At 34.6% G+C, this 25966-nt stretch overlaps 1 protein-coding gene across 1 annotated transcript; it reads left to right on the plus strand.

The window, feature by feature from the left end:
* Positions 1–4647: 4647 nt before the first annotated feature.
* LOC149559395 (subtilisin-like protease SBT1.7) lies at positions 4648–5645 on the plus strand. The gene is made up of 2 exons (XM_089831420.1): positions 4648–4805; positions 4847–5645. The coding sequence occupies exons 1-2, from the start codon at positions 4648–4650 to the stop codon at positions 5643–5645; spliced, it is 957 nt and encodes a 318-aa protein (XP_089687546.1).
* The last annotated feature ends 20321 nt before the right edge of the window (positions 5646–25966 follow it).

Below are 25966 nucleotides of genomic sequence, written 5' to 3' on the forward strand. Positions count from 1 at the left end.
ATGGGGGCACTTTACCTTGTAAAGGGAAATGTCGCAATGTGCGTCTCTCTATTGGAGATTATAACATGCGCTCTGACATGTTTGCCTTACCCTTAGGTGGCTGTGATGTGGTTTTGGGTGCCCAATGGTTACGCACTCTTGGCCCCATTCTCTGGGATTTTGCTGAACTTTGGATGCAGTTTTCAGCCGAGGGGCACCAACACACTTTGAAAGGCTTACAACCAGGGTCTCTCAGCATCATCAGTTCACACTGTATGGAAAAACTTCTTAAGAAGAATTCACATGGTGTCATCGCTCAGCTCCATTCCATTCAGATGCAGCCATCAGCAGTCTCTAGCACTCCTGCCGATCTCCAACACATTTTGGACAAGTATTCTGGTATATTTGCTGAACCTGTGGGATTACCTCCTTCTCGTCCAGAGGACCACCGTATTCAGCTCCTTCCTGGCAGTGTTCCGCCCAACATCAGGCCCTACCGCTACCCATTTCATCAGAAGACCGAAATCGAGATACTTGTCCGTGACTTACTAAAGCAAGGTATTATTCGCCCTAGTACCAGTTCCTTTTCTTCTCCAGTTCTGCTTGTTCGCAAAAAAGATGGGTCATGGCGACTCTGCATTGATTTCCGAGCACTTAATCATCTCACTATAAAGGACAAGTTTCCCATTCCAGTTGTTGATGAACTTCTTGATGAACTTCATGGGGCTCATTTTTTCTCCAAGTTAGATCTTCGTTCTGGGTATCATCAACTTCGGGTTAATGAGGAGGATATACCTAAAACTGCCTTCCGCACACATGATGGTCACTATGAATTTTTAGTCATGCCCTTTGGCCTCACGAATGCTCCTTCAACATTTCAGGCAGTGATGAATAACATATTTCGACCATACCTCCGAAAATTCATTCTGGTCTTCTTTGATGATATCCTCATATATAGCAAAACTTGGGCTGAGCATCTCCATCATCTGGAGCTTGTCTTGCAACTTCTCTCTGATCATCAACTCTGTGCAAAACTATCTAAATGTGTGTTTGGCCAGGAGGAAGTGGAGTATCTCAGGCATATTGTTGCACACCATGGAGTGCGGGTGGATCCTACAAAAATAGATGCCATGAAAACTTGGCCGCATCCTAAAACTCTCAAGAGCCTTCGGGGTTTTTTGGGGTTGACTGGCTACTACGGCAAGTTTGTCAAAGATTACGGGAAAATTGCAGCACCATTGACAGCTCTGTTAAAAAAGGATGCCTTCTCCTGGACCCCTGTTGCTGAGACTGCATTTGAACAACTGAAACAGGCTATGTGCAGTACACCTGTTCTCGCGATGCCAGATTTTTCCAAACCCTTCACTATTGCGAGTGATGCTTGCGGCAATGGATTGGGTGCTGTTCTCCTGCAAGATGACCATCCTATTGCGTTCACTAGCAAAGCCCTCTCTAGTAAGAATCTAGCCCTCTCTACTTATGAAAAAGAAATGATGGCTATTTTGCATGCTGTACAGAAGTGGCGGCCATACCTCTTAGGGAGTCATTTTTGCATCAGAACCGATCACCAAAGTCTGAAATACTTCCTGGAACAACGGGTATCCTCTCCTACACAACAGAAATGGGTCAGCAAACTCATGGGGTATGATTATGAGATCACCTACAAGAAGGGTAAGGAGAATATTGTGGCAGATGCTCTTTCTCGCACATTTGATAATCAAGCTTCCCTTTCCGCTATTTCTATGCCCATTCCCAATTGGTTAGCGTCTGTTCAGCAGGGCTATGACAGTGACTCTTCTTTATCTCAAATCATTCACCAGCTAGCCAATAATCCTTCTGCTATACCACATTACTCTTGGGATGGTGCTTCTCTTCGATACAAGGGTCGGCTAGTGCTTCCTCAGAACCCAGCTCTACATCAGGCTATTTTTTATGAACTCCATGCTTCTCCTTCAGCAGGGCACTCAGGCTTCCTCAAAACTTATGAGCGAGCAAGGAGAAACTTCTTTTGGAAAGGGATGAAACAGACGATTCAACAGATGGTGGCTGAATGTGATACTTGCCAACGCCACAAGGGTGAAACGACCCTCCTTCCTGGCTTGCTCGAACCATTGCCTATCCCTACACGGATTTGGACTGATATTTCTATGGATTTCATTGAAGGGCTTCCTAAATCCAGTGGCAAGACAGTGATCTTGGTTGTGGTTGATCATCTCTCGAAATATAGTCATTTTTGTGCCCTCAGCCACCCCTATACTACCTCCTCTGTTGCACAAATCTTCATGGACCAGATATTTCGTCTTCATGGACTCCCTTCTTCCATTGTCTCTGATCGTGATGCAACTTTTACCAGTCATTTTTGGACTGAACTGTTTCAGAAAACTGGCACCAAACTGAAGATGAGTTCGGGCTATCACCCACAAACTGATGGTCAAACTAAAATTGTCAATAAATGCTTGGAAACTTATCTTTGTTGCTTCACTTCCGAACAGCAACATCAGTGGGCCAAGTGGCTCCCTTTAGCTGAATGGTGGTACAATACCTCTTACCACACTGCCTCTAAAATGACTCCATATGAAGCAGTCTATGGTCAGGCACCTCCAGTGCTCCTTCCCTACACTCCCAACAGCTCACCAGTCCAGGCAGTTGACATAGTTCTCCGCAGCAGGGATCAGATTCTTCGTACCTTACAGGATAATCTTCACATGGCCCGTAATCGGATGAAACAGCAAGCAGATCAACACCGTTCTGAGTGCTCATTTCAAGTTGGGGATATGGTTTTTCTTCGTCTACAGCCATACAAACAATCCTCCCTAAAGCTGAAAGAGCGTCATAAGCTGGCCCCAAAATTTTATGGGCCTTATAAGGTTCTGCAGAAGATTGGTTCAGTTGCTTATAAACTGGAACTTCCTCCTTCTTCCCGCATTCATCCAGTCTTTCATGTTTCTTGTCTAAAGAAAGTTCTGGGTACCACTGTCAGAGCACAAACTACTCTCCCTGAAATGGATACGGAAGGATCCATTATCCTGGAGCCGGTGGCAATCATTGACCAGCGCACTCGCCAGCTTCGCTCTCGCTCCATCTCTGAGGTCTTGATTCAGTGGCATGGCATGCAACCAGAGGATGCTACCTGGGAACCCCTTCTTTAGATTCAACAACAATTTCCACACCTTAAGCTTTGAGGACAAAGCTTTTTTCTAAGGGAGAGGGGATGTTAGGAACCTGTGTGTTCCTTCTGTTTATTTTGTTAGAGTAGTGTTGTTGGACGCATATGCTTTGTAAGTCGTCCCGTGAGTATATTTTATTATCCCACATGCATAGGTAGTATTACTTTTCTAGATCGTACCCAGTATATAAGAATAGGTTGAGGCCCTTGATGGGCACGGACGAATTTATTGTATTGAGCTTGCTCAAAGGAGGTTACCCCCTCGAAGTGGCCTGCGATCAGTAGATTCATTCTGAGTTCTGCTATCACTTTGTATTCTGTTATTTCGAGCATTCTCACGATATTGCTATAAGGAGGTTCTTCACATCAAACTAGTTGAAGCCATCTCGAGGGATTAAAGAAATAATAAATCTAAAGAGATCAAATTTTTTTTCCTAGAGAAAAACTCTTCTACCCACAACAATGGTCTGATACTATGTGAAAATTAACACTATTGTAGTCATTGATTATTAATCTCCTATTGTAAACATTTATTAAACTACTAGAACTAAATTCTCAACTAATATCAAAAAATAATACAACTACAACTTCGTCAACAAAAATATGGAAAAAAATTTACAACACAATGAACACAATATTTTCATACAAATTGTCTCTAGAGAGAAATCCCTAAGAGAAAACTAGTTTTACAAAGAAGGAATTATATTAAACTTCAACAAATCAAGAGATATAAAATTTCTTGTCTCTCACTAGCAGAACTCTAACAACCTCCTAATTTCTCTTGCTGATATTCCCCAGTGCTACCCCCACACTAACATTGTGCACTTGCTAACACTACAAGGCAATTCGCTATCACTGCAAATGCTTCTCCAAAACGTGTTCTTCCAAATGACCCAATGAGCCCTTTTTATACTACTTTGTTGAAAAACCAAAGACTGACATTATATCAAACCAACGGCTGAGATTAAGACAACATAATAGCCAATAATAGAATTGGTTGCAAGGTGTCCAAAAGGAAATCACTAAGTTAGTAAATAATTATCCTTGCATAACAACCATTCACTAATTCTCATCAAGTGGACAAATAGCTGTCCAAACTATCCATAAGTAATGCTGCTATTTTTAGGTAAGGATGAATAGCTATCCAGGCTACCCATAAATACCACTGCTATTTTTGAGTCAGAAATAACAACTGTCAAACTACCAATAATTAACATAATGGTCTCTCAATCTGATTAGATTTCCACAATCCATTAGACTTTTTTATCTTTTGCTTCTGGATTTGATTGTGTTCGTTTTTTTAGCATCAACGTTTTGGATCACACTCTATGATCCATCATTAGGATGAGAGAATGCAAGAATGAAAAAACGTGTGTGATCATTCTTACATTCTCTCATCCTGATGATGGATCACAAAGTGTGATCCGAAACGTTGATGCTAAAAAAATGAACACAGTTAAATCCAGAAACAAAAGATAAAAAAGTATAATGGTCTCTTCTCTATGGGTGTCACCTTTGCGGATGGCAAAAGAATAAAATCATACATCAACAGTACATTGAATATTGCCACCGCCGCCATGAACATCACTGGCTTGACCGTCGTTGGAGAAGAAATAACTGCTCCAATAGTTGCTGCATTTTCCTCAAGGGGTCGAGTAAAGTATATCCATTAATTCTGAAGCCTGATATAATTGCTCCCAGCGTCAACGTTTTGGCAGCCATGGGAGATGGTTATGAATTCATTTTAGGAATTTCAATGGCGACCCCTCACGTGAGCAGCATTGTGGCACTGATAAACGTGGTGCATCCAAAGTGGAGCCCTGCCACCATTAAATCTGCTCTAATGACATCTTCTTACATTGTTGACAATAGAGGGAAGCCAGTTAAAGATTCATATACCATGCAAGCAGCTGACCCGTTTGACATTGGAGTAGGTCACATATTTCCCGAAGCTGCGGTGGATCCAGGACTCGTGTACGACATGGGAGATGAAGATTACATCAACTTTCTCTGCTCTTTAAACCATACCAAACAACAAATCACTTTACCCACAAATGAGGATTACCCCATGAATTCCAGCTTGGAAGATGCAGATCTTAATTACCCCTCATTTTCTATGGTTTTTAAATCAGGCGCTCAATCTGTCCACGTGAAAAATAGAAGAATGATGTACCTGGGCAGTGCAAACACTGCAGTGCATGTTATGTACAATGTGAGCATGAAGAGCCCTTGGGGAGTGAGAATGAGCGTGGAGCCGAAGCAATTGAAGTTTAGAAATGTAAATGAGCAAGCCAAGTACAGTGTGAAATTTGTACATAAAGGGACAACAAAAGCTGGCATAGTCCAATTTTGTGAGATAATGGGGAGTTCTATCAATGGAGGGAAACACATTGTTCGTAGCCAAGTTGTAGCATTTGAAAGTTCCATTTCCATGGTATCGCTGGACCATTCAACTAGTAATGCCACTTATGATGCTTTCCGTTTGGTTCGTGGATTTTAAAAATTCAGGATTTCTACAAGCTTTGATTTAGCCAAATCAAATTTTTGTAAATCTTCATTCCGATTTTTGGGATTTTACTTTAATCGTTTGTTTCACTCAGAAGATGTCGTCTGAAGACACATTTTTATGCATAAGGTTGGAGTTGAAGGCAAATTTCAAAAAGTAGTCCAATCTATTGTTTTTACACTCCTTAAAAAGCATAACCTGGTTTTGATTTTCAATTCCTACTTCCTAGTAGGAAGTTGGAAAATCTAGTGTTGAGGTAAAATTGGAAGTCCGGTATGCTAATTCTATTTTGCCAATTTTGAAACAAATGCAAAAAATTTCAAATCTGAGTTTTGGAAAAGCCAATTCCTGTCATCTTCCAGAAACCAAACAGACCTTTTGTTTGTTGTAGCTAGACTGCTTTCTATCGACTGTACGGCTGTCCACTATAGCAGATTGTTTGTTAGCACTCTCTCAATGCTTTGTTGTTTATCCTTGGATTAATGACAAAGAGCATGTGTTCTGAGTACCAAATTTTATTTAGAGGCACCATTTGCCATATTTTATATATAATATAATATGAGGTCTTTATTATGCATTTATTTTAGTCATATAATTATTACACCCAGTTCTTTGTATTTTTTTAAATTATAGTAGGTTTCAGATTTGTAGTAAATGTACTTGAAAACAGGCCTAGCTAAAAGAAACTCCTTTCGGAAAAAAAGTATAAAACTTTGGTGAATCAAATAATAGTTGAGGGGGAAAAATTTAATTTCTACTGACGATGTTTTTCTTTGAACTAGGATTTTTTTAAATTTTATTGTCGATTATTTTTCAATTGTAAGAAAATTATATAAAATTTTGGCGAATCTTTTATTATGGAAGCAAATCATAGATAGAAGTATAGATAGCTAAAAACCATGATTTTATTGTTTTTATTATATGTAGCCTAATTAATTGTTAAAATTGAAATTTTTTAGCCCAATTTTATAATTATAGTTTCCCTCCAAATTATTGAATGGTGGTTTGGGAGCAGCACCCCTATTATTGTGATATGAATATTAGGATTTAACTGTGTGATTTTGAGTCAAACTTGATGACCCATGTTTCATGAGTAGTGGTTCAACATGAATCCATCTCTCATGAGAATAAATGGAACACTTAGCACTCATTGGATCTAGGTGATGCTCACAGGGGTGAAGCACCGGGACTTTCCGGGAGGTCACCCATCCCAGTACTACTCCAGCTTGAGCGCGCTTAACTACAGAGTTTTCTTCATAGTTAAACCCCTATTATTTATAATCATTGGATGATCCTAAATCAATGGCCTAAATCCTATTTTGGGCCAAAATTATAAAGGATACCAAGTTTTAAAGAAAGTCTTCAAAATAAGGACACATGTCCCCAATCAAATCTATTTTGAGCCAAATTGAGAAATGATAAAACAATTCACATGGAAAGTATGTAGAATAGAGCCACATGAAAAATTTACTACTTAACCTATAACCTAACTTAAATTATTACCAAATATTGGTGAATACGACCATCAATTAAGCCAAGCCTTGAAAATTGTAAACAAAAACATTTTATTTACTATGTGGAAAATTTAGATTCCATTGGCAAAGCCATCACTAAAATACAAAATACTTCTATATTATTATTGGTGATCCACCTAACCACGGGACCCAAGTTTTGTAAAGTGTGGGTGAAATGGTCACCCTAAATGTGCAAAATAAATAGTCAAATTTGGAGTCCCTAATGAGTGAGATTAGCCAATTAGTGAATATCAGCCACTAAAGTCTTCCTTGCTTCAAAAATATTTTCTTTTAAGACCCTCATTAGGATTACCTTTGTGATCATTGTGATGCTTGAATTACATGAAATAGTAATCATTTTTTTGTCGTTGACTTGATATATCTACTCATCATGAAGCACTATAAGAATTAATAATATGGACTGTGCATAAGCATACTTTCTTTAAAAAAATATAACGTTCATCATTTATTATTGTACTTTTCAAGCACTTAAAAATCTTTGATAAAAGTGTTCAGGCATTTTTTGGTTAACTAATTCTTAGATTGCCAATATTTTTAAGATGAGGGATTAAAATTGGAATTCAATGTTTGTATGGATATCATGGGAGCTCTAGATGTGGGATACAAATGCATAATGAGGGTTTTTTTTAGAGAGAGTCTCTCTTCTAAAAAAATAGTATAAGGATTAACAATTAATTTACACTAAGGTTTAAAGATAGATTGTAGTTGTTGGAAACTATCATTGAAGCAATTGTTATGTTGTCATTGATGCCAAATCTTTCAGTGAGATAGTGCTATTTGATTGATGAAGAGGATTAGAGAAGTTGTTCATAACAAAAAAATCTAGAGGATAGGTTGAGTTATGAAGAGAAAACTAAAAATGGACATTTGATTAGTTGGACTTTGACAAGAGAAAGGGATTATTTAAATCATATCATAAGTGGAAAAGAAATTAATGTTCAAGTATTGAAAGTTTGAGGAAAGATAGATCAAATGTGTAGGCTTGACCAAGTAACAAAGTAGAAGATAAATAATTTTGATGAACATGTTGAGTGATGCTAGTGTCAACTGAGCCATAGTAAGTGTTGAGTAAAGTCAATTTTGACTAAGTATCAGTATTGACTAAGTGAGAATTTACATTCAAGTAGGAATTTCTATAGAGACTAAGTAACCCATTGATGACTAAGTGTCATAACACACTATTGACTGAGGAACATCATTTAAAATTTTTACGAGGAATCAATGATTTTTTTCTAACTAAGTTGATTTCTTGGGATATGGAAAGTGTGTTGAAGATAAGAATCAATGAGTTGGATCATATAATTTCAAGAGAGAATTAGTTATACAACCAAAGAGATGAATTCAAGAAGAAGTTTCTAGAAAAGAAGAGATAAACAAAATGGGAAACAAATACAATGTATTTGATGCACCAAATTGTAAACCCTGAGATCTACAGTGTTTTTTGAGTGAAAAAAAATTAAATTTACCTATTTAAGGAGGTACAAAGTAAAACTTTTTGTTTAGAGAGTAGAGAGAACGTAGAGTGTAAAATGGATATGTGCATGTGAAGTAGTTCTAGAGAGTTGGCATTGTTACTAGTGTTTTTGACTAGAGAATCTAAGAAAAAGGCTTAATAGGGTTGAGGAGAAGTGAAGGGTGATTTCTTGAAGGGTTGCTAGGAAAATTTGAGATTCAGATGACAATGGAGGCTAGACAATGAATTAGTACATGAGAGCTGAATAGATATTAGTGCATGCAAAGTGAGTTTTACTTAATAGATCAAACCTGTTGTTAGCTTTCAACTATTGTGAATAGTATTTGAAACCCTTTAATAAAGGTTGACCCAATAGTCTATGTATATCCTTTAACTAGGTGACATTTTGATCAAATTTTCTAAAGTCCTTTAACAAAGCCACTCCTAACAGGGTGATTAAATAATTTAACTAGGTCATATTTAACATTGTGTATTGTAACCTTTAACCAGGTTGCCTCTTAACAAGGCTCACTTCAGAAGTGTGAAAATTAGTGACATGTTGCTAATGGTTTTTTCCAAACTGGGTTTCCACATTAAATCCTAGTGTCAAACTTGTGTGGATGTTTTTAGGAAGTTTTAGTAATTAAAATTTACATTCTCCAAGTCTATTACTTTTAAAATAGTTGAAAACTAGTCATGTTGCTAATAGTTTATAGTAGAGACTAAGCAATGGAATGATAAGATCTAAGGTTGTTTGAGTGTTTGTCTATTCAATTGGTACATCTAGAACTTGGATAACTAATTCAAACACCCCCCCCCCAATAATTGTAACAATTGGTATCCAATTCTTAGTCATTATGCATGACGCTTGGGTATGCGAAGATTATGGTAAAATTTGACATGATAATGTTTTTCATTAAGGATAAAGCATATATTTTTATAGGGGACCTGAAACCACAAAAGTATTACAATAAGATTAAAATTTTAAGGTTCCAAAATGAAATAGTATAAATAAATTTAGACATACCTGTATCCAAAGCCAACACTAATTAGCTAAAAGCCAACACAAAAAACTAGAATGAGCTAAAATGATAACAAATTAACTACAACAAAGAAAAAAATAATAATAGATAGGTGAAGGAAGCTAGCCTAACCCTTTCACCTTATCTTTCATCTTCTGCTAAATGGATTTGATCTTATCTATGACCTCTTTGATATCTTCTTTGTCTATCAAGATCTCTTTCTTCTACTTGTTCTTGGTATTGGATTGGGTACATTTTCCTAGAGCAACATTATCCATTTCCTTCTCATCTTCGTCTAGATCAAACACAAGCTTCATCTCCTTTTCCTAATCTCAATTCTTGATTACTCTTTTGATGCAATCAACAATGACTTCAAGTAGATCCTTGCATCTTGATAGAGCATCTTTGGTCACATTTTCCATTTTGTATATTTTTCTCTTTAGCTCTTTTATCATCTCCAAATTTCCCATATTCACTATCCCCTTCTCCTTTAGCCCCTTCACCTCCTATTTGATTTGTATCTCCTCAATTTTGCCTTCCAGAACTCTACATTTTAGATTTGATATTTTAAGGGAGTGAAAAGTCTATTTGTACAGTCTAAGAGTATAAAGGGAGACAAAATTTTCCATTTTCCACACACCATCAGTAAGGTCAACTTCAATATCATTAATATCTTCCTCAAAGGACATGAAAAAAATGTAGTGAAAGGAAAGAGAATCCCCAAAGGATATATCCTAGCCCCTAACAAATAACCAAACAATAGAAAAAATATAAAAATACAAGATCTAATACCAATTACAACACTTTATTCATAAAATAATTGTTTATGTACAATGTTACCAGCTGTAAGGCCTTCTGGGTTTTGGCCAAATATAATAGCAATTACAAAATAAGTTCTACAAGTTCCCTCAATATCCAATCCAAATTGTAGCTAGTCCAGATCTATAACATAATAGAATTCTAGTACAAACCTCCAAGGAAGATTTGAATTTGTGCTCACGAGCCCACCAAGAAATCTCCATGTTTCCCAAGCCTCAACTACTAACCCTTCTTAAAGTTCACTCCTCTACTTCATCCTCTTGTCTAAGCTAGATGATTATGACTCACTCCTTTGAATGAGTGACTTAAGACTCTAGTTAAACCCTTACTTGTACCCAACTAAGCCCCAAGATGACCTAGCAAGTTAAAAGTAAAATAAACCCTTGCATTAAATGCATATTTATGTGACAAGTTGATTTACAAAAAAAAAAAAAATACATACAACTAAATTCAATGTCAAGGTTAGATCACACTATAAACTGAATACGGACATCTCAAAACAAGCCAAAACCAAGACATGATTGAGCACCTAAAAACCACTTTCAAGTATCAATAACTATCAGGTTTACTCAACACATGAAGGAAAACTCGGTTACCAATGGAACTTAGTTAACACTATGGAAACTTGGTTAACACTTCAAGTTAACACTCCAACTTGGTTAATGCTATAGGTTAACATTGCAACCTTGTTAACATCATAGGTTAATATAGAAACTTGGTGAAAACTTCAAGAGTGAACCAAATAAAGGTAGAATTATAAGGCAACCAAGGATTCTCCTACATGCCACTCTCGAGGTACAAAGAAAAGTGTCCCAAACTTTGTTCCTTTATGAGAACTAGACTTCCTCTTCATTTTCATCATAGGCTTGCCAATCCATACAAATAAAAGAAAAAATCCACAAATCTACCACATGTGTGACATCCATCAAAAAACCTAAAACATTTATATCACTACTAACTGTATGCAACTTATCACCACAATCCATCTCAATGAAAAGAGCATCAAACTCCACATCCAACACACCAATAGGTAGATGTAAAAGAAAATCAAAATCAAAATCAATATGAAAGCCCTCTCCAACACATGCCAAAGACTCAATGTGCCAAAAATCTCATTGCTCACAACAAGATGGCCTAAAACATGTAAATCATCACCCACAACAACTTGATTATCTATGATGAAGTGCTCTTCAATTTTTATGTCAGATCCATCCAAATGATCATGAAAAATAATCTCCATCCCAACATCAACAATGTTAGGAACCTCTTTAACAACAATCACAAGTTTCTCAATAGGTTTCCCCCTCGACTCCACAAATTAATCAACAAAACCAACCTCTTCCTCAACCTTGCCATGTTGTCTTCATTCTCTAACAAGTCTTCTAACTAACCAAACAACTCTCTTCTACATAAGTAGAATAAAAATTCTTTCTTATGTTTGTCAACTCTTTTAGAAAAAGAAGCATCCACAAAAAAGACCACCTAAGAAATCATCTCATTAATGCTCGTCTCCACTATATGACAAATATTCACAATCAACCCATGGTCCAATCTTCTCAAAAGAACCTTCCAAGATTTTCGCAAACCCCCTACAACAAATCTTTAGCATGCACCTTGTGACAACTTAAGTTACTTGCAAGTCAAATCACTATCTGCCACCTTGCACGAACAACCAGGAATAAATCAAAAGTCGATGTGTTAGAATAATAAAGTTTTTTCTTATTAATTAAATCATATTAATTTAATTATTAAGTTACTTATTATCTCTAGTTTACTTAAGCTAAATTTTTGATATATAATAAATAATTATTAACATCCAACCTAGATTCTACCCTATTAGAGTTTCGATCTCCTTTTATAAGGATTGATCTCTTTGTAATTTATTAATTCACTTTGAATAATAACAATCTCTCATTTTTCTCACCAAGAATTCTCATCTATGGATTTGAGAATTCCAACCTCTTTTTCTTCTCTCTTTCTATGATAGGTGTTTGCATGTCAGTAATTCTTTAGAGATGTGGGGTTGATCTTTCATCAACTTCAACATGGCATTAGAGCTCTAGATCTTTATGCCCTTGTATTTTTTATGAAAGGTTTGTCTTGTCTTTCAAATCTATGCTTTTTCTTTCAAAGGGTTTCATTTTTTTATAGTTATTTTGTATTGAATCTAGGGGTCACTAATTTTTAGGACACTTTGAACCCAAACATACATCATCATTGAGCTTAGAGAGCCCAAAAACTCTTATTTTCATAGAAAATTTGTTTGATTTAGACACAGTTGGAATTTGATGTAAAATTTATTACTACCAGATTTGGATTCACTTCTTGAGGTGACAATTTATTTTTTTATTTAAAAAATAAAAAAAATACTTTATTCAAAAAATACTCTTGATATTTTTAGAAAGAGCATAATTTTTTTTTAAGAAAAGGTTTTACTTCAAAGTGTTTTGCTTTTTTAAAACCTTTCTAAATTTTCCCAAAAAGGATGCCTACATCAGCAAAGTACTAACATAATAGGCATGTTAGAAAAGTACTATCAAATTGAAGGTCTATCATAGGTGCTGACATCATCATTTTTTGAGACAAATTTTGATAGCCTTCAAACCATCTATTCTATGATTTGATTTATCCCAAAAAGTTATCTATGGTTTTTTGGCCAAATTGTGGTCACTTGGAAGTATTTTTTTACAAATCTTAGATTTTTCAGAAGCTCTTTCTAAGCCCATCATGATTTTGCATGTGATTTGGACTTCTAATGCTATTTGGTTTTCTGTAATGCAGTCAAAGTTACACAGTCAAAGTTACAAGTTATATTTTGCACTCAAGGAGACATATCTTAAGCATCCAATCTCTAATTTCATAATTCTTTATATCACTGGAAATTTATTTTTGAGCTATTTTTAATGATGCTAGTTATTTTTCTAAATTCTACTCTGGGCACATTCTATTTAGTCCCTTGCATTTTTGCATTCCTATGGATATCTTGGTTAATTCAAGTTAGGGGATCAATTTTTTTGCTTTATGTGATTTGTCATGGGTTTTACCATATGTTGTATTAACCTTACATCTCTTTTAGTTTATTTAGTTTTTTTTGTAGCAGTTTTGTAATCACACTGAGATAAAGTGTCACTCGATTGGATTTCAGGATCTTCCACATCTTTGTATTTTGTTGTACCTACACTATATTATAAAGTGCCTTGGGAGTTTTCATGTTGGCTATGTTTGTCATCTTCCTTTGTCAAGTGAGTATTCCTTTCACAACATTAGCCTCATGATGTGTCGATGACACATGCCAATGACAATAACTTCTTTTTCACTCTTGATATTCATGGTTCTTCATTCTGTAGGAGATATTGCATTCAGTTTCAGTATTCATGTCTTACCTCTCAATATTATAGAGGGGTTATGTTGGTTCTATTGCTTTCTTGGTTCAATAGAGTGAGCTATGTATTCCATATTTGATCCTATGTATGAGGAGATTGTAGTGGTAGAATATTTAGACATTTCAATGAGATGGATCATTCACCATATAGGCATTCTTTTATTTCTATTTTTGAAGGCCATGAAGATACCTTCCATCTTCGATTGATCACCTCTTCAGAATTAGTCTTCTCTACTTGGTCATGTTCTATACAGTGGAAGTTTTTTAGATTAACAATTTCACAGTGTTTGTAGGTTCATGCTTTAGTAGTGTTCTTTATGATCTTGTGTTCCTTTTTTCTTTTGACATTATTTCTATCTCTTTTTGGAGTATGGTTTCTTCCATGTGGTTTTCTCTATTTCTCCTCTTTTCAAAGATTTGGTTGTGCTTGGTTACCTCATCAGGCCTTATTTTCAAGACCCAATTCTTCTTTTAGTAGTAGTTTCAAAATTTTTAGCTACTCCCTATGTTTACCTTCAATGGAGGGGGTGTTAGGGTAATAAAATATTTTCTTACAAATTAAATCATATTGATTTAATTATTAAGTCACTTATTATCTCTAGTATACACAAGCTAAACTTTGGGCATATAATAATTAATTATTTTATTAATTATTACCATGCAACCAAGGTTTTACCCTATTAGGGTTTTGATCTCCTTTTATAAGGATTGATCTCTTTGTAATTTATTAATTCACCTTTGATAATAGCAATCTCTCTTTTTTCTCATCAAGAATGTCTCATCTATGGATCTAGGAATTCCAATCTACATAGCTTTTTCTTCTCTCTTTCTGTGATAAGTATTTGCATGTAGGTGATTCTTGGGAGCTATGGGCTTGATCTTTCATCAATTGCAACACTAGGAACATAGATCTAAAACATAAATCACACAAAATCTATGTGATCATGCTCATGTTGGAAGTATAAGAGGAGTAACTAAGAGGGGAATGGTGAATCGGTTACTACAAAAATAAATCATAGATCCCTTAGATGTTAGTACAAAATGCAAACAAATAACTGAACATTGTTGAAGCTTGGTAAAAAAATAGAATGTTGTAAGTTTGTAAAAATTTGATTGGCTCGATAAATGATTAACATATAAACCTATAAATGTTATCTATGATTACCATTACTTTAACTTAGTTGTAGACACATAAAAGAAAATAGCATGAACACATTTGACACCTTGATTTAATTTGGAAACCCAATTTGGAAAAACCACCAATTACAACCAATTACTATTTTTCACTTTTTTAAAGTGAGACCTGTTAGGAGCCAACCCTATTAAAGTTTGCAAAACAAATTGTTAGGTGTGACCCTATTAGTTGATTTAATCACCCTATTAGGAGTGGCCTTGTTAGAGGTCTTGAGAACAATTCAATGGAATTGCCACCTTTTTAGAGGATTTTCAAATAGCTGCTAAGCCAACTCTATTAGAAGATTTAGATCTCTACTCATCATTATATCTTCAATCATATCCTCATTACTTTCACTATCACACCTTTCAAATTACAACTTGACCTTATACTTATATCTTCCACTTTGATAAGTCGGCTCAAATACAACTTAGAATAATCAATATTCATCACATTAGTTGGTTGGAATTAATAGATAAATGAATTAAGCTTTATATATATATATAATAAAATCCTTCATTACTCAACCTAGTTTAGTAGAAACTAAGACAAAGATGAATACCCGTGTCAACCAACTGAAGCTCGGTTAACACTACAAACTCATGAAATGCTTTGCAACTGAGTGAGCTTGGTTAGCACTAGTTCTATCCAACACTGCTTTGTTAACTGAGTGAGCTCGACTAACACTCACTTTATGCAACTTTTCCTTTGATGCCTGAGTGAACATGATAGAAAATAGATTCTGAACTTGGCAAATACAAGAATGCTTGGTACACACTGAGAATTGTCTTCATTGCCTGAGTGAGCGTGACATATACTGAATGATAATGATTCGACATTTCTCATCAAAGACAACACACAATTACCCAATTATATCCAACAATCTCCCCCTTTGGCATTGATGGCAACATAATTGTTGGAAATAATTAGGACTAGCTAGGTTACTAAGAGGGGAGGGGTGAATCAGTAACCTCAAAAACTTTAAATTAATTTCAACATTTATTCCACTCACAATTCATTCATTTAATCTATTGCATGCATGAAAAAGATAAACATTCATAACACATGAACACTGTATTTTGGTGACCCAAAAACCTTCCAAATAGAAAGTAAAACTGGGGTGGGGATGATAGCCAAAAAACTTCACTAGTACATTATAAAGTTGGTTTATTAGGGCTTACATTGACCAATTCTAATTATCTACCCTGTTAAGAGCAATTTGGACTACTAGATCCACCTTGTTAGAGGTTTTTACAAACATACAATGAAGTATGCACTCTGTTAAGAGATTTTTACAAAGACTATTAAGTCTACCCTGTTAAAGGATTTGAAAAACTGATTCACTTGTTAGGATGAAATAGTGGATCTAACTTACAACTTGATTTTTTGACTAGATCCTTGAAGTATATATCACATCTTGTGACTGATATGACTTTGCTGCTCCTTGATGACCTTGTTGTATAATCTGTTCTGCTACTGATTTGCATTACATATTCATTCCTTGATATTCTCATGCATACTTGTTCATACATCCATACATTACAAATGGGACAATACATTATATATATGCAATTCCAATAATTACAATTGCAAGGTGAACTAAAACAGAAGTAAACAAAATATTACTAAGTCAGCCAAACAGTAGGAAATTTGGGTTCTGAAACTGACTTGGTGAACTTTTGATACTCAACATCCACTGCATTACTCAAAATCATCATGCACTTGGTAGAAGTAGATGCACGATCCATACTGATCACACAACATAGCTTTGAACTCAGTAACCATTGAAGACTTGGTAGATATAGTGTCACTTGATAAATACTAAATCCTTTGTTTACCTTATTGTCACTTGGTAAACACTACACATCCATCACTCGGTAGACACTAGTTTCACATCACACAAATTGATGACTCAATAGAACCTATGAAGCTTGGTGACCACTATCTTCTTAGTGAACATTGTAAGCTCGGTAAACACTACTGAACTGCATATTCACTTGGTAGCCTCAGGAATGCTCGGTGTGAATTGCTTAAGTGATGAACTTACTTGGTAACCACTGAATGCTCAGTATAAACTGTAGACTGAGTGATGAGCTTGGTAACCATATAGGATTGAGCAAGTGTTGTCACTAATGAAAAATATAACATAATGCCAACAATCTCCCCCTTTGGCATTAGTGAAAAAAACACTTGTGAGCCAAGACTAATGTACACTGAAATACTAATTTTTGATTTTTCAAAATTGATCTTTGTAAAGCTATTGTATATATATATCTTACATATCTCTCCCATACATATGGCATAATATATATATAGCCTTTCATCCTTTTTATTCTGTACATAAATAAATCTATTTTCTTCCTTATTTTCTCCACAAGTCTCTTACCACTTACTCCCCCTTTTTGACTGCAATGCCAAAGATTACATACAATATATTCAAATAGAGACACCAAAATGTGAGAGAAATTTGAAATGTACCTTGAGAATAAGAGCCAATGACTTATCCCAATTTTCTTGCAAATTTTTATAGGTGGAGAGTGCCACTTGAGATTCTACAGAAAGTTCCATCATATGATTTGCTATGGAAAAATTGTTATCCAATGTTTTTGAATATGCAATAAGTTCCTACATTGAGTCCATAATTGGAAGGATCATATTTTGGATATCTATCAGTGTAGATCTGATCCTGGCTTCCTCTCTTAGTAATTTTTCCTACAAATCTGACAAAAATCTCAACTTGATGTGATGTGATGAGCTTGAACTAGGGTCAAGCTATAGCCTTTGAGCACTTGCCTTCATATCTGCATCAATCTTATACAATTTCTCCTTTATTTATTTAGTAAAGTCGGTAACATCACATAACTTTCCAAAAAGTAATGTCACATTGGTGAAAGATTGTTCAAGATTTCCCAAAATTGTAGATAGCTCTACATAGTTAATGACAACGTGTTGAGCAATGTGCTCAAGCACCTTATTATCAAACTTCTTCTTTGCCTTCTCTCTTAACTTCTTTTGACCAAAAGTATCTTCATTGAACTTATTTAAAGCTTCTTCCAATTTTAAAAAAATGTGTTGAGATGAGTCCACATCAACACCTATAGCCTCATTTATTATACTTTTAGCATTCTCAATTATTATAAACTCTCTATCTCTTTCAGCTCTTAATTGTTTCTACCTTGCATTTTTCTCCAAAAGCTAACTAACCAATATCATTTCATTAGCTATGGTAGTGTCTAGATCCAACTTGGGAATGACAATTTCTTTGTCCAAATCAATGTCTTCATCAATTTCCTTTCCAATAAGTAGAAGTTTTAGAGGATTCCTTGGTCTTACTTCTGAGCTTACTTCTTTGGACTTAGAAATGGAAACAATAGTAGAAATAGCTGAACTTGCAGTAAAAACTTGAATGGGTCTAACTAAAGGAAAACTGAAAGAAGTGCTAACTATGTCAAAAAATGAAGTAACAATTGGTGGTGCACAAATTAGAGTACTAACATCTAGAGAATTGATTGAAACAGAAGCTGATGCTATCAAAGCTATAGTAAACAAAACTATAGAACATATTGGTAAACTTACTATACATGCTACTGTAGAAGTTGACAAGATTGTAGAACTGGCTACTAAACACACTGCTAAAGTTGTAGATGGCTCGAGAGCTAATGAAGAGGGCTACAGCTTGGTAGATTAAGTGGCTAACACTTCCATTATAGATACTTGGAGTTGTGAGGTAGCAAATAATGATTGTGTAGATGATATATCTAAAGTGGTTGCAATCATACTTGTTGATACTGACTCCAACCCTGATGACGTAGCAGTCTTTAGAGGAGAGTGAGGAAGGAAAGTAATGACTTCCGTTGCTATTCTCATTGGATCAATCTCTTCATCTTCTTCCTTGTCTTCCTCTTTAGATTCTTCCTCTTTCTCTTCATCATCCTTTATCACTTCCTGATAATCTTCAGCACCAATGGTAACACATGGAGTGTTATCTTCTTCATCATCATCATCCTTAATCTCTACTAGATCATCACTAGGTTTGTGTAGATTATAGATGTTCTTCCACATGTTTGTTGCATCTCTAACCATGTGCTCAATGTCTTTAATCAAAATCAAACATTTATGGAATCTAATCATCATTTTACCTTGATTTTCTTTCATGACTACCTTCACTTTTGCATTTGAAAGATTTAAGAGCAATTCCCTAATTGATTGCTCATAGATTTCTTTTGCTGTCTATATAGCAGATTCCCATGTTGGCTTTAATCTTGCTATAATTCATTTGAAATCTGTGGAGCAATCTGATTCGGGGAGTATTTCCATTTTCTGATTTTGTTGAGTATAAGTTCCTCAATCTGCATCTTTTCAACATCAGTTCTTGTCTCCAACTTTAAGACTTTGAAGTTTGTGATGCTTGCTCCTTCTTCCATCTATTTTAACCTTTCTTGGAAGTAAGTGGGGGCTTCACAAGAACAACATCATTATCTCCTTTTCCTTTCCCTTTTGATCTTCTTGCGAATATAGCTATGAAGGCCTTTAGAGATTTAGTAATGATTACCCTTCCTTTCTTCGTTGCTGGCTCTGCCTCCTTTTTAGATTCTTGCTCTTCTTTTTCTTCTTCTTCTGCTGATTCCTCAATATCTTCACCTTTACCCTCGATAAGCATTAGAGGGCCACTGGCAATTTTCATCTTGGCTATCTTCCTCTTGCCTTTGCTAATTGCCTGGGGTAGCTTGATTTCAAGCTCAATTCTAGCTTTGGCCTCATCATCTATACAAAAAAATTGTAGCTTAGGGTCTATAGGCTCATTTATTTGTTCTTCAATAATGTCTCTAGTTTCATTAATGTTTACCTCATATGGAAGAGGTTTTACCCATGCAACTCAAGGCCTAACTACCTGAATGTATACTCTATTACAATCAACCATGAAACACACATCATCTTTGTAATCCTGAATAGGTTTGGGAGAAATCCTGAAGCTTTTGTTCATCTTCTCCTTGAAATCTTCAAAGTAGTTATCCATAATGTTGTCAAAATTTATACCCATTTTTGCAATGAATTCATTAATTTGATATAGAATTGGAACATCTTTTCTCCATACTACTGAACCTTTAGATGGGAAAAACTTTTGGAAATAGAAGGAAATACATCACAACAAAGAACCAAATTTGCAAGGGTTGTTCTTTGATGTCATAATACTATCCATATTCTTGTTCAACTAATTTAACAATAATTCTGATAGATCAAACTCCAAATTTTTTTTCACAACCTTATATGCTAAATCCACTGCCTCACATGGAACACTATTCAAATGACTAGAGCTATAAATTTTGTGAGCAATGATGTGAATGCCAAGCCTTAATTTCACATCAGAAATAGTGCTAATCTTTAGACTGCTACCATCCCACTAGTAGGGTTTTCTTTTGGAGTTCATCATGACCTAGGGTTTTGGTAGATTTTTCTTGTTTAGCATGGGGAGACCCGTAATCTTATGTATCATCTTCTTGGTGATTAACAATGGCTTCTCTAACCATAGTTGTCCATTATGCACATGACTAAGAATGTACCTAATCAACTTAATCTAAAAGCTCCTTGGCGTGTATGTGATATGAGTCAACCCTTTGGTTTCTAGGTGCTTATACTCAAGTTTTAATGAACCATCAACATGCATTTCTTCTAAGGTGCTATCCATCTCTAGGGTTCCAATCTCTTGAATAGAACACTTAAAATGAGTGCAAATTTCATTAATTAGAAGAACCTTGTGTGGAATTTGGGATTGAGCTCCATTAGGGTCCAGTGACTCTACGATTCCAGGAACTAGATTGAAGTTAGGTGCTTTCCATTCCACACTTTTAATAAACAACTTAGATCCTCTTTTTGGCTTGTTGTTGCTGCTTTTGGATGCCATGGTTGGTAGGTAAATGATAGAAAATTTTTGAAAAAATTCTTTGTTACAAATTCGCTCGAAATTGCCTTGATGCACCTGGAATCGCTTAGCTCTGTGAGTTATGAAGTCATGGTGAAAAATGAAGTTGAATTGTACCCTTTTTGATGAAAATTCTCCATTAATGCTAGGTACCATAATGATGTAGTGCATGATAGGCTATCATCCACTCACTAGCTCGGTAGAAACTTGTGACTCGATGATCGAACAAAACTTTCATTACTCCTGACCTAGCTCAATTGAGTCTATGACTAACCATGCTCGGTAATGCCTAATCTCATGTGATCCATTTATATCTAAAATACTAATTTGGATCTTCTACTTTCTTTCATTTGGAACTACTTGAGATATAGCTTGAAGATACAGTTCCAGTTTCTCCTTCAGGAATCTAATTGGAAATGGTGGAGTCACCCACTTCTTGAGTGGCATGGCCATCATTTGAACTATTTTGATTAGTAGATTTGGGAATCCACTACTGCCTCATTTGTTTCTTTATATTATTAGCTCTAGCTTTCTTTTCATCTTCAAATTATCCTATATTCATGTAATTTTTAGCTATATGACCAAGTTCAATGAATGTATAACATCTTACTATTGTATCTCTCTTTCTCAAGTGATGCCTTGTATAGTCTATGCCAATGTTTCCATATTCTCCACAATAGTGACATCTACACCAAGTATTGTAGTCCCAACCATATATTTTTTTGACAATTTATTTAGCAGGATTGAATGATTTAGATCTGCATTCAGATGCCTTGTGACCTTGTTTCTTGTATTCGTGACATTTACCTTCAAATTTTGGTTTCTCCTTGCCTTCATTAGCTTTATGACAATGTTTACTACAATTGTAGCATTTTCCATTAAATTTTGCCTTTCCATTGGTCCAACATTTTTTTGATGTGTGACCTAACTTACCACAATGATTGCAAGTAGGTCTTTGATTCTGTTGGGCACCTTGCTTGGAAGATTCAACTTCTTCTTTGTATCCAAGTCCTGCTTTACCTTTTTTCCTATGAAGATTCTAATCACTTTTCTAATTCAACTGATCCATATCTGCTAGAGATTTCATCATCCTTTCATTGAGTTTCTTTTCAAAAATTAAATCAGATTTCAATCTTTCATTGATTTGTCTTTCAATGATTAGATCATTCCTTAGGCTTTCATTTTTAGATCTCAGATTCATGATTTCCTCATTTGCATTGGAGAGTTGATTGATGAGACTTTCTTTCTAAAGGGATAGATTTTGATTTGTATTGTTCCTTGCCTCCAAATCTTCACTTTCCTTTTTCCTTTGTTCCAAAATTTCACACATTCTTATTGATTGAATTTCCTGTTCTCTTTTCAATTTTCTTACCTCTTCTTCCAGAGAGCCATTCTTTTGTAGGAGTTCTTTGATTGCCTCATTTGCATTATCTTAATTACTTGAAGAAAAAAAAAATCAATCTTTTCTTCAACATACTAGTGGTCATTCATCTGTCTTGCAAGTTCCTTCCTTCTTTTTAGGAATTAGGAAAGATGCTCTTTTGCTTCCTTGAGTTGAGCTATGGCCATCTCCAGATCTAGCTTTTCATTACCAATAGCTTTGTCAAGTCTGAATATCTCCATTGTCCTTGATCTTTGCTCAATTTATCAAACTTTATCCTAAGAACCACAATACTTTGATACTAATTATTGGAAATAATCAAGACTAGCTAGGTTATTGAGAGGGGAGGGGTGAATTAGTAACTTCAAAAACTTTAAATTAATTTCAGCATTTAATCCATTCACCATTCATTCATTTAATCTACTGCATGCATGAAAAAGATAAACATTCATAACACATGAACATAGTATTTTGGTGACCAAGAAAGTAAAACTAGGGTGGGGATGATACCCAGAAAAATTCACTATTGCAGTATAAAGTTGCCTTGTTAGGCCTTACAGTTACCACTTTTGATGATTTTCCCTATTAAGAGCAATTTGGACTACTAGATCCACCTTGTTAGAGGTTTTTACAAACATACAATGAAGTATGCACTTTGTTAAGAGATTTATACAAAGACTGTTAAGTCTACCCTATTAAAGGATTTGAAAAACTAATTCACCTGTTAGGATGAAATAGTGGATTTGACTTACAACTTGATTTGCTGATTAGATCCTTGAAGTACAGATCACCTCTTATGACTGATATGAATTTTCTGCTCCTTGATGACCTTACTGTATAATATGCTCTACTGCTGATTTGCATTACATATTCATTCCTTGATATTATCATGCATACTTGTTTATACATCCATACATTACAAATGGTACAATAAATTATATATATACCATTCCAATAATTACAATTGCAAGGTCAACTAAAACATAAGTAAACAAGATATTAATGAGTCGGCCAAATAGTAGAAAACTTGGGTTCTAAACCTAACTTGGTAAATTTCTAATACTCAATGTCCACTACATTATTTGGCATCATCATGCACTTGGTAGAAGTAGAAGCACATTCCATACTGATCACACAATGTATCTTCGAACTTGGTAACCATTAAAGACTCAGTAGATACTAAATCCTTCATTTACCTTGCTGTCACTTAGTAAACACTACACATCCATCACTTAGTAGACACTGGCTTCACATCACACAAACTAATGACTCGGTAGACATTATGAAGCTTGGTGACCATTATCTGCTCGGTGTACACTATAAGCTTGGAAAACATTGTTGAACTGCATATTCACTCTGTAGCATCAAGAATGTTTGGTGTGAACTTTTTAAGTGATGAACTTACTTGGTAACCACTAAATGCTTGGTATAAACTATAGACTAAGTGATGAGCTTGGTAACCATATATGATTGAGCAACTGTTTTCACTAATGACAAATATAACATAATGCAAACACACAACATGTCATAGCACAATGAAATTTTGGATTTGGCCTTGAGAAATCCCTCTATTAGTATGAGTTCTTCTTTCCACTAGATTCTATCTATAATAACTATTACCAAATTCATTTAGAACATTCTCTCTCTTTCAAAAAACTTCTTCTTTGAAACACTTCTCCCTTAATAGTTCCTTACTTTATTCTAGTTCCAAAAAATTCTTAAAGATATGATAGTAAACTTCTCCCTCTTGAAAACACATGCCAAAGGCAATAATTTAGAAAATACCAATGTACATTAAGTATTGATTCATGTGCAATATGTCCTTGGAAATTCTACGCCAATGTATTGATCATCAATAGGTTCCGGATGATGCAATCACTAAACTTTATTTATTGAATTTTGGATAGGGGAATGACTCCTAGCTTATCTCTTAGATATAGAAATGCATCCTTAGGTAATGGCTTGGTGAATATGTCTACAATCTTTTCTTTTGTATTCACATTTTTCAATCTGACTTCTTTATTTTGTACTCTATTAAGAAATGATGTTTTATAGCAATATACCTTGTTTTGGAATGCATTACTAGATTCTTTGATATGTTGATTACACTGGTGTTATCGCAATATATGACAACTATATCCTTGATTTCTACCTTTATTCCTTCCAATTTTTTTTTGAACTAAACAATGTTAGAACAATTGACTATTGCTGCTACATATTCTACCTCTGTTTAAGATTGAGATCTATAATTTTGATTCTTACTTGTCCAAGATACTAGTCTCTTTCCAAGAAAGAATGCTCCACCACTACTACTATTTCTGTCATCAATACTTCCTGCCCAATTAGCATCAGTAAATACTTTCAAGTCCAAATTGCCTCCAATTTTGTACCGTAAACCATAGTCTTCAGTATCTTTTAGATATTTCATGATTCTCTTGATTGTCATCATGTGATTTTCTCTGGGATTTGCTAAGAATCTTGCCACCATACCAACTACTAATGCAATATCAGGCCTTGTATGCACTACATACTACAATTTTTCAATCATTGATCTGTAAGTGGTCTTATCTACTTCTTTGGAATCATCATTTTTGGAAATCTTATGTCCAGTAGACATTGGGGTTCCAATAGGTTTTGAACCTTTCATTTGAAATCTCTTCAGTATCTCCTTGATATACTTAGATTGAGTGTTGTCGATACCATCTTTTTTCTATTGTATCTATAATATAACAAAGAATTTTATTTCACCAAACATGGAAATCTCAAATTCTTTACTCATTTCTTCTGAGAATGCTTTGCATAAGTAATCATTTCTTGTAAATAGAGTATCATTAACAAATATTTCTACCAATATAATCTTCTTATCTAGTCTTTTCTTGATATATAGACTATTATTGTCATTTGTGCTTTCAAAACCAATCTATACCAAGTTATTATGTAGTATTTCATATGAATCTTTGGGAGCTTGCTTAAGACCATATAGTGTTTTCTGTAGTTCTCATTACAATTTAATAATAAAAGTGTACACGTTCCCAAAAACAAATTTTGTTTATGAGGCACCATTTTCCATCATCAAATTAATGCATCTAGGTTTTTTAATTATTATTCTTACTACTATTTTTCATTATTAACAATCCCTTTATTTAGTATTATTGTATTTTCTATTTAAGGAGTGATTAATGTTTGTTTTCTTTAAGGTATACATATGATATTTTGGGTATTATACGAGTGGATTGATATTTTAGGATGTATGATATATAAACATATGAAAATAAAACATATTTAATAAATTTTTAATTTTAAAAAAATTAATACATTATAATTATTCTATAAAGAATATAGACAAATTATAATTTGTTTAATACTACACTAAAATACAACTATGATATAATTCTATTATTTCAAAAATATTTATATGAAATATATTTTTTTAAAATTATATGCTTAAAAAATTTACAATGATAATTTTTCTAATCTTTATTATTAATTCTTTATTAGATCAATACTACTCTATTTAATTAAATTATTATACTTACAAAAAATACAAGTCAGTCTATGGCACTTGGGCACATACTTTTTAATACTTTTATCTTCCATGTGTGTGGCATTAATCTTCTAATGTGGGAAAC

The sequence above is a fragment of the Cupressus sempervirens genome, chromosome 5 (assembly GCF_028749045.1).
Source record: "Cupressus sempervirens isolate cs-2001-9-10 chromosome 5, ASM2874904v1, whole genome shotgun sequence".
Lineage (NCBI taxonomy): Eukaryota > Viridiplantae > Streptophyta > Pinopsida > Cupressales > Cupressaceae > Cupressus > Cupressus sempervirens.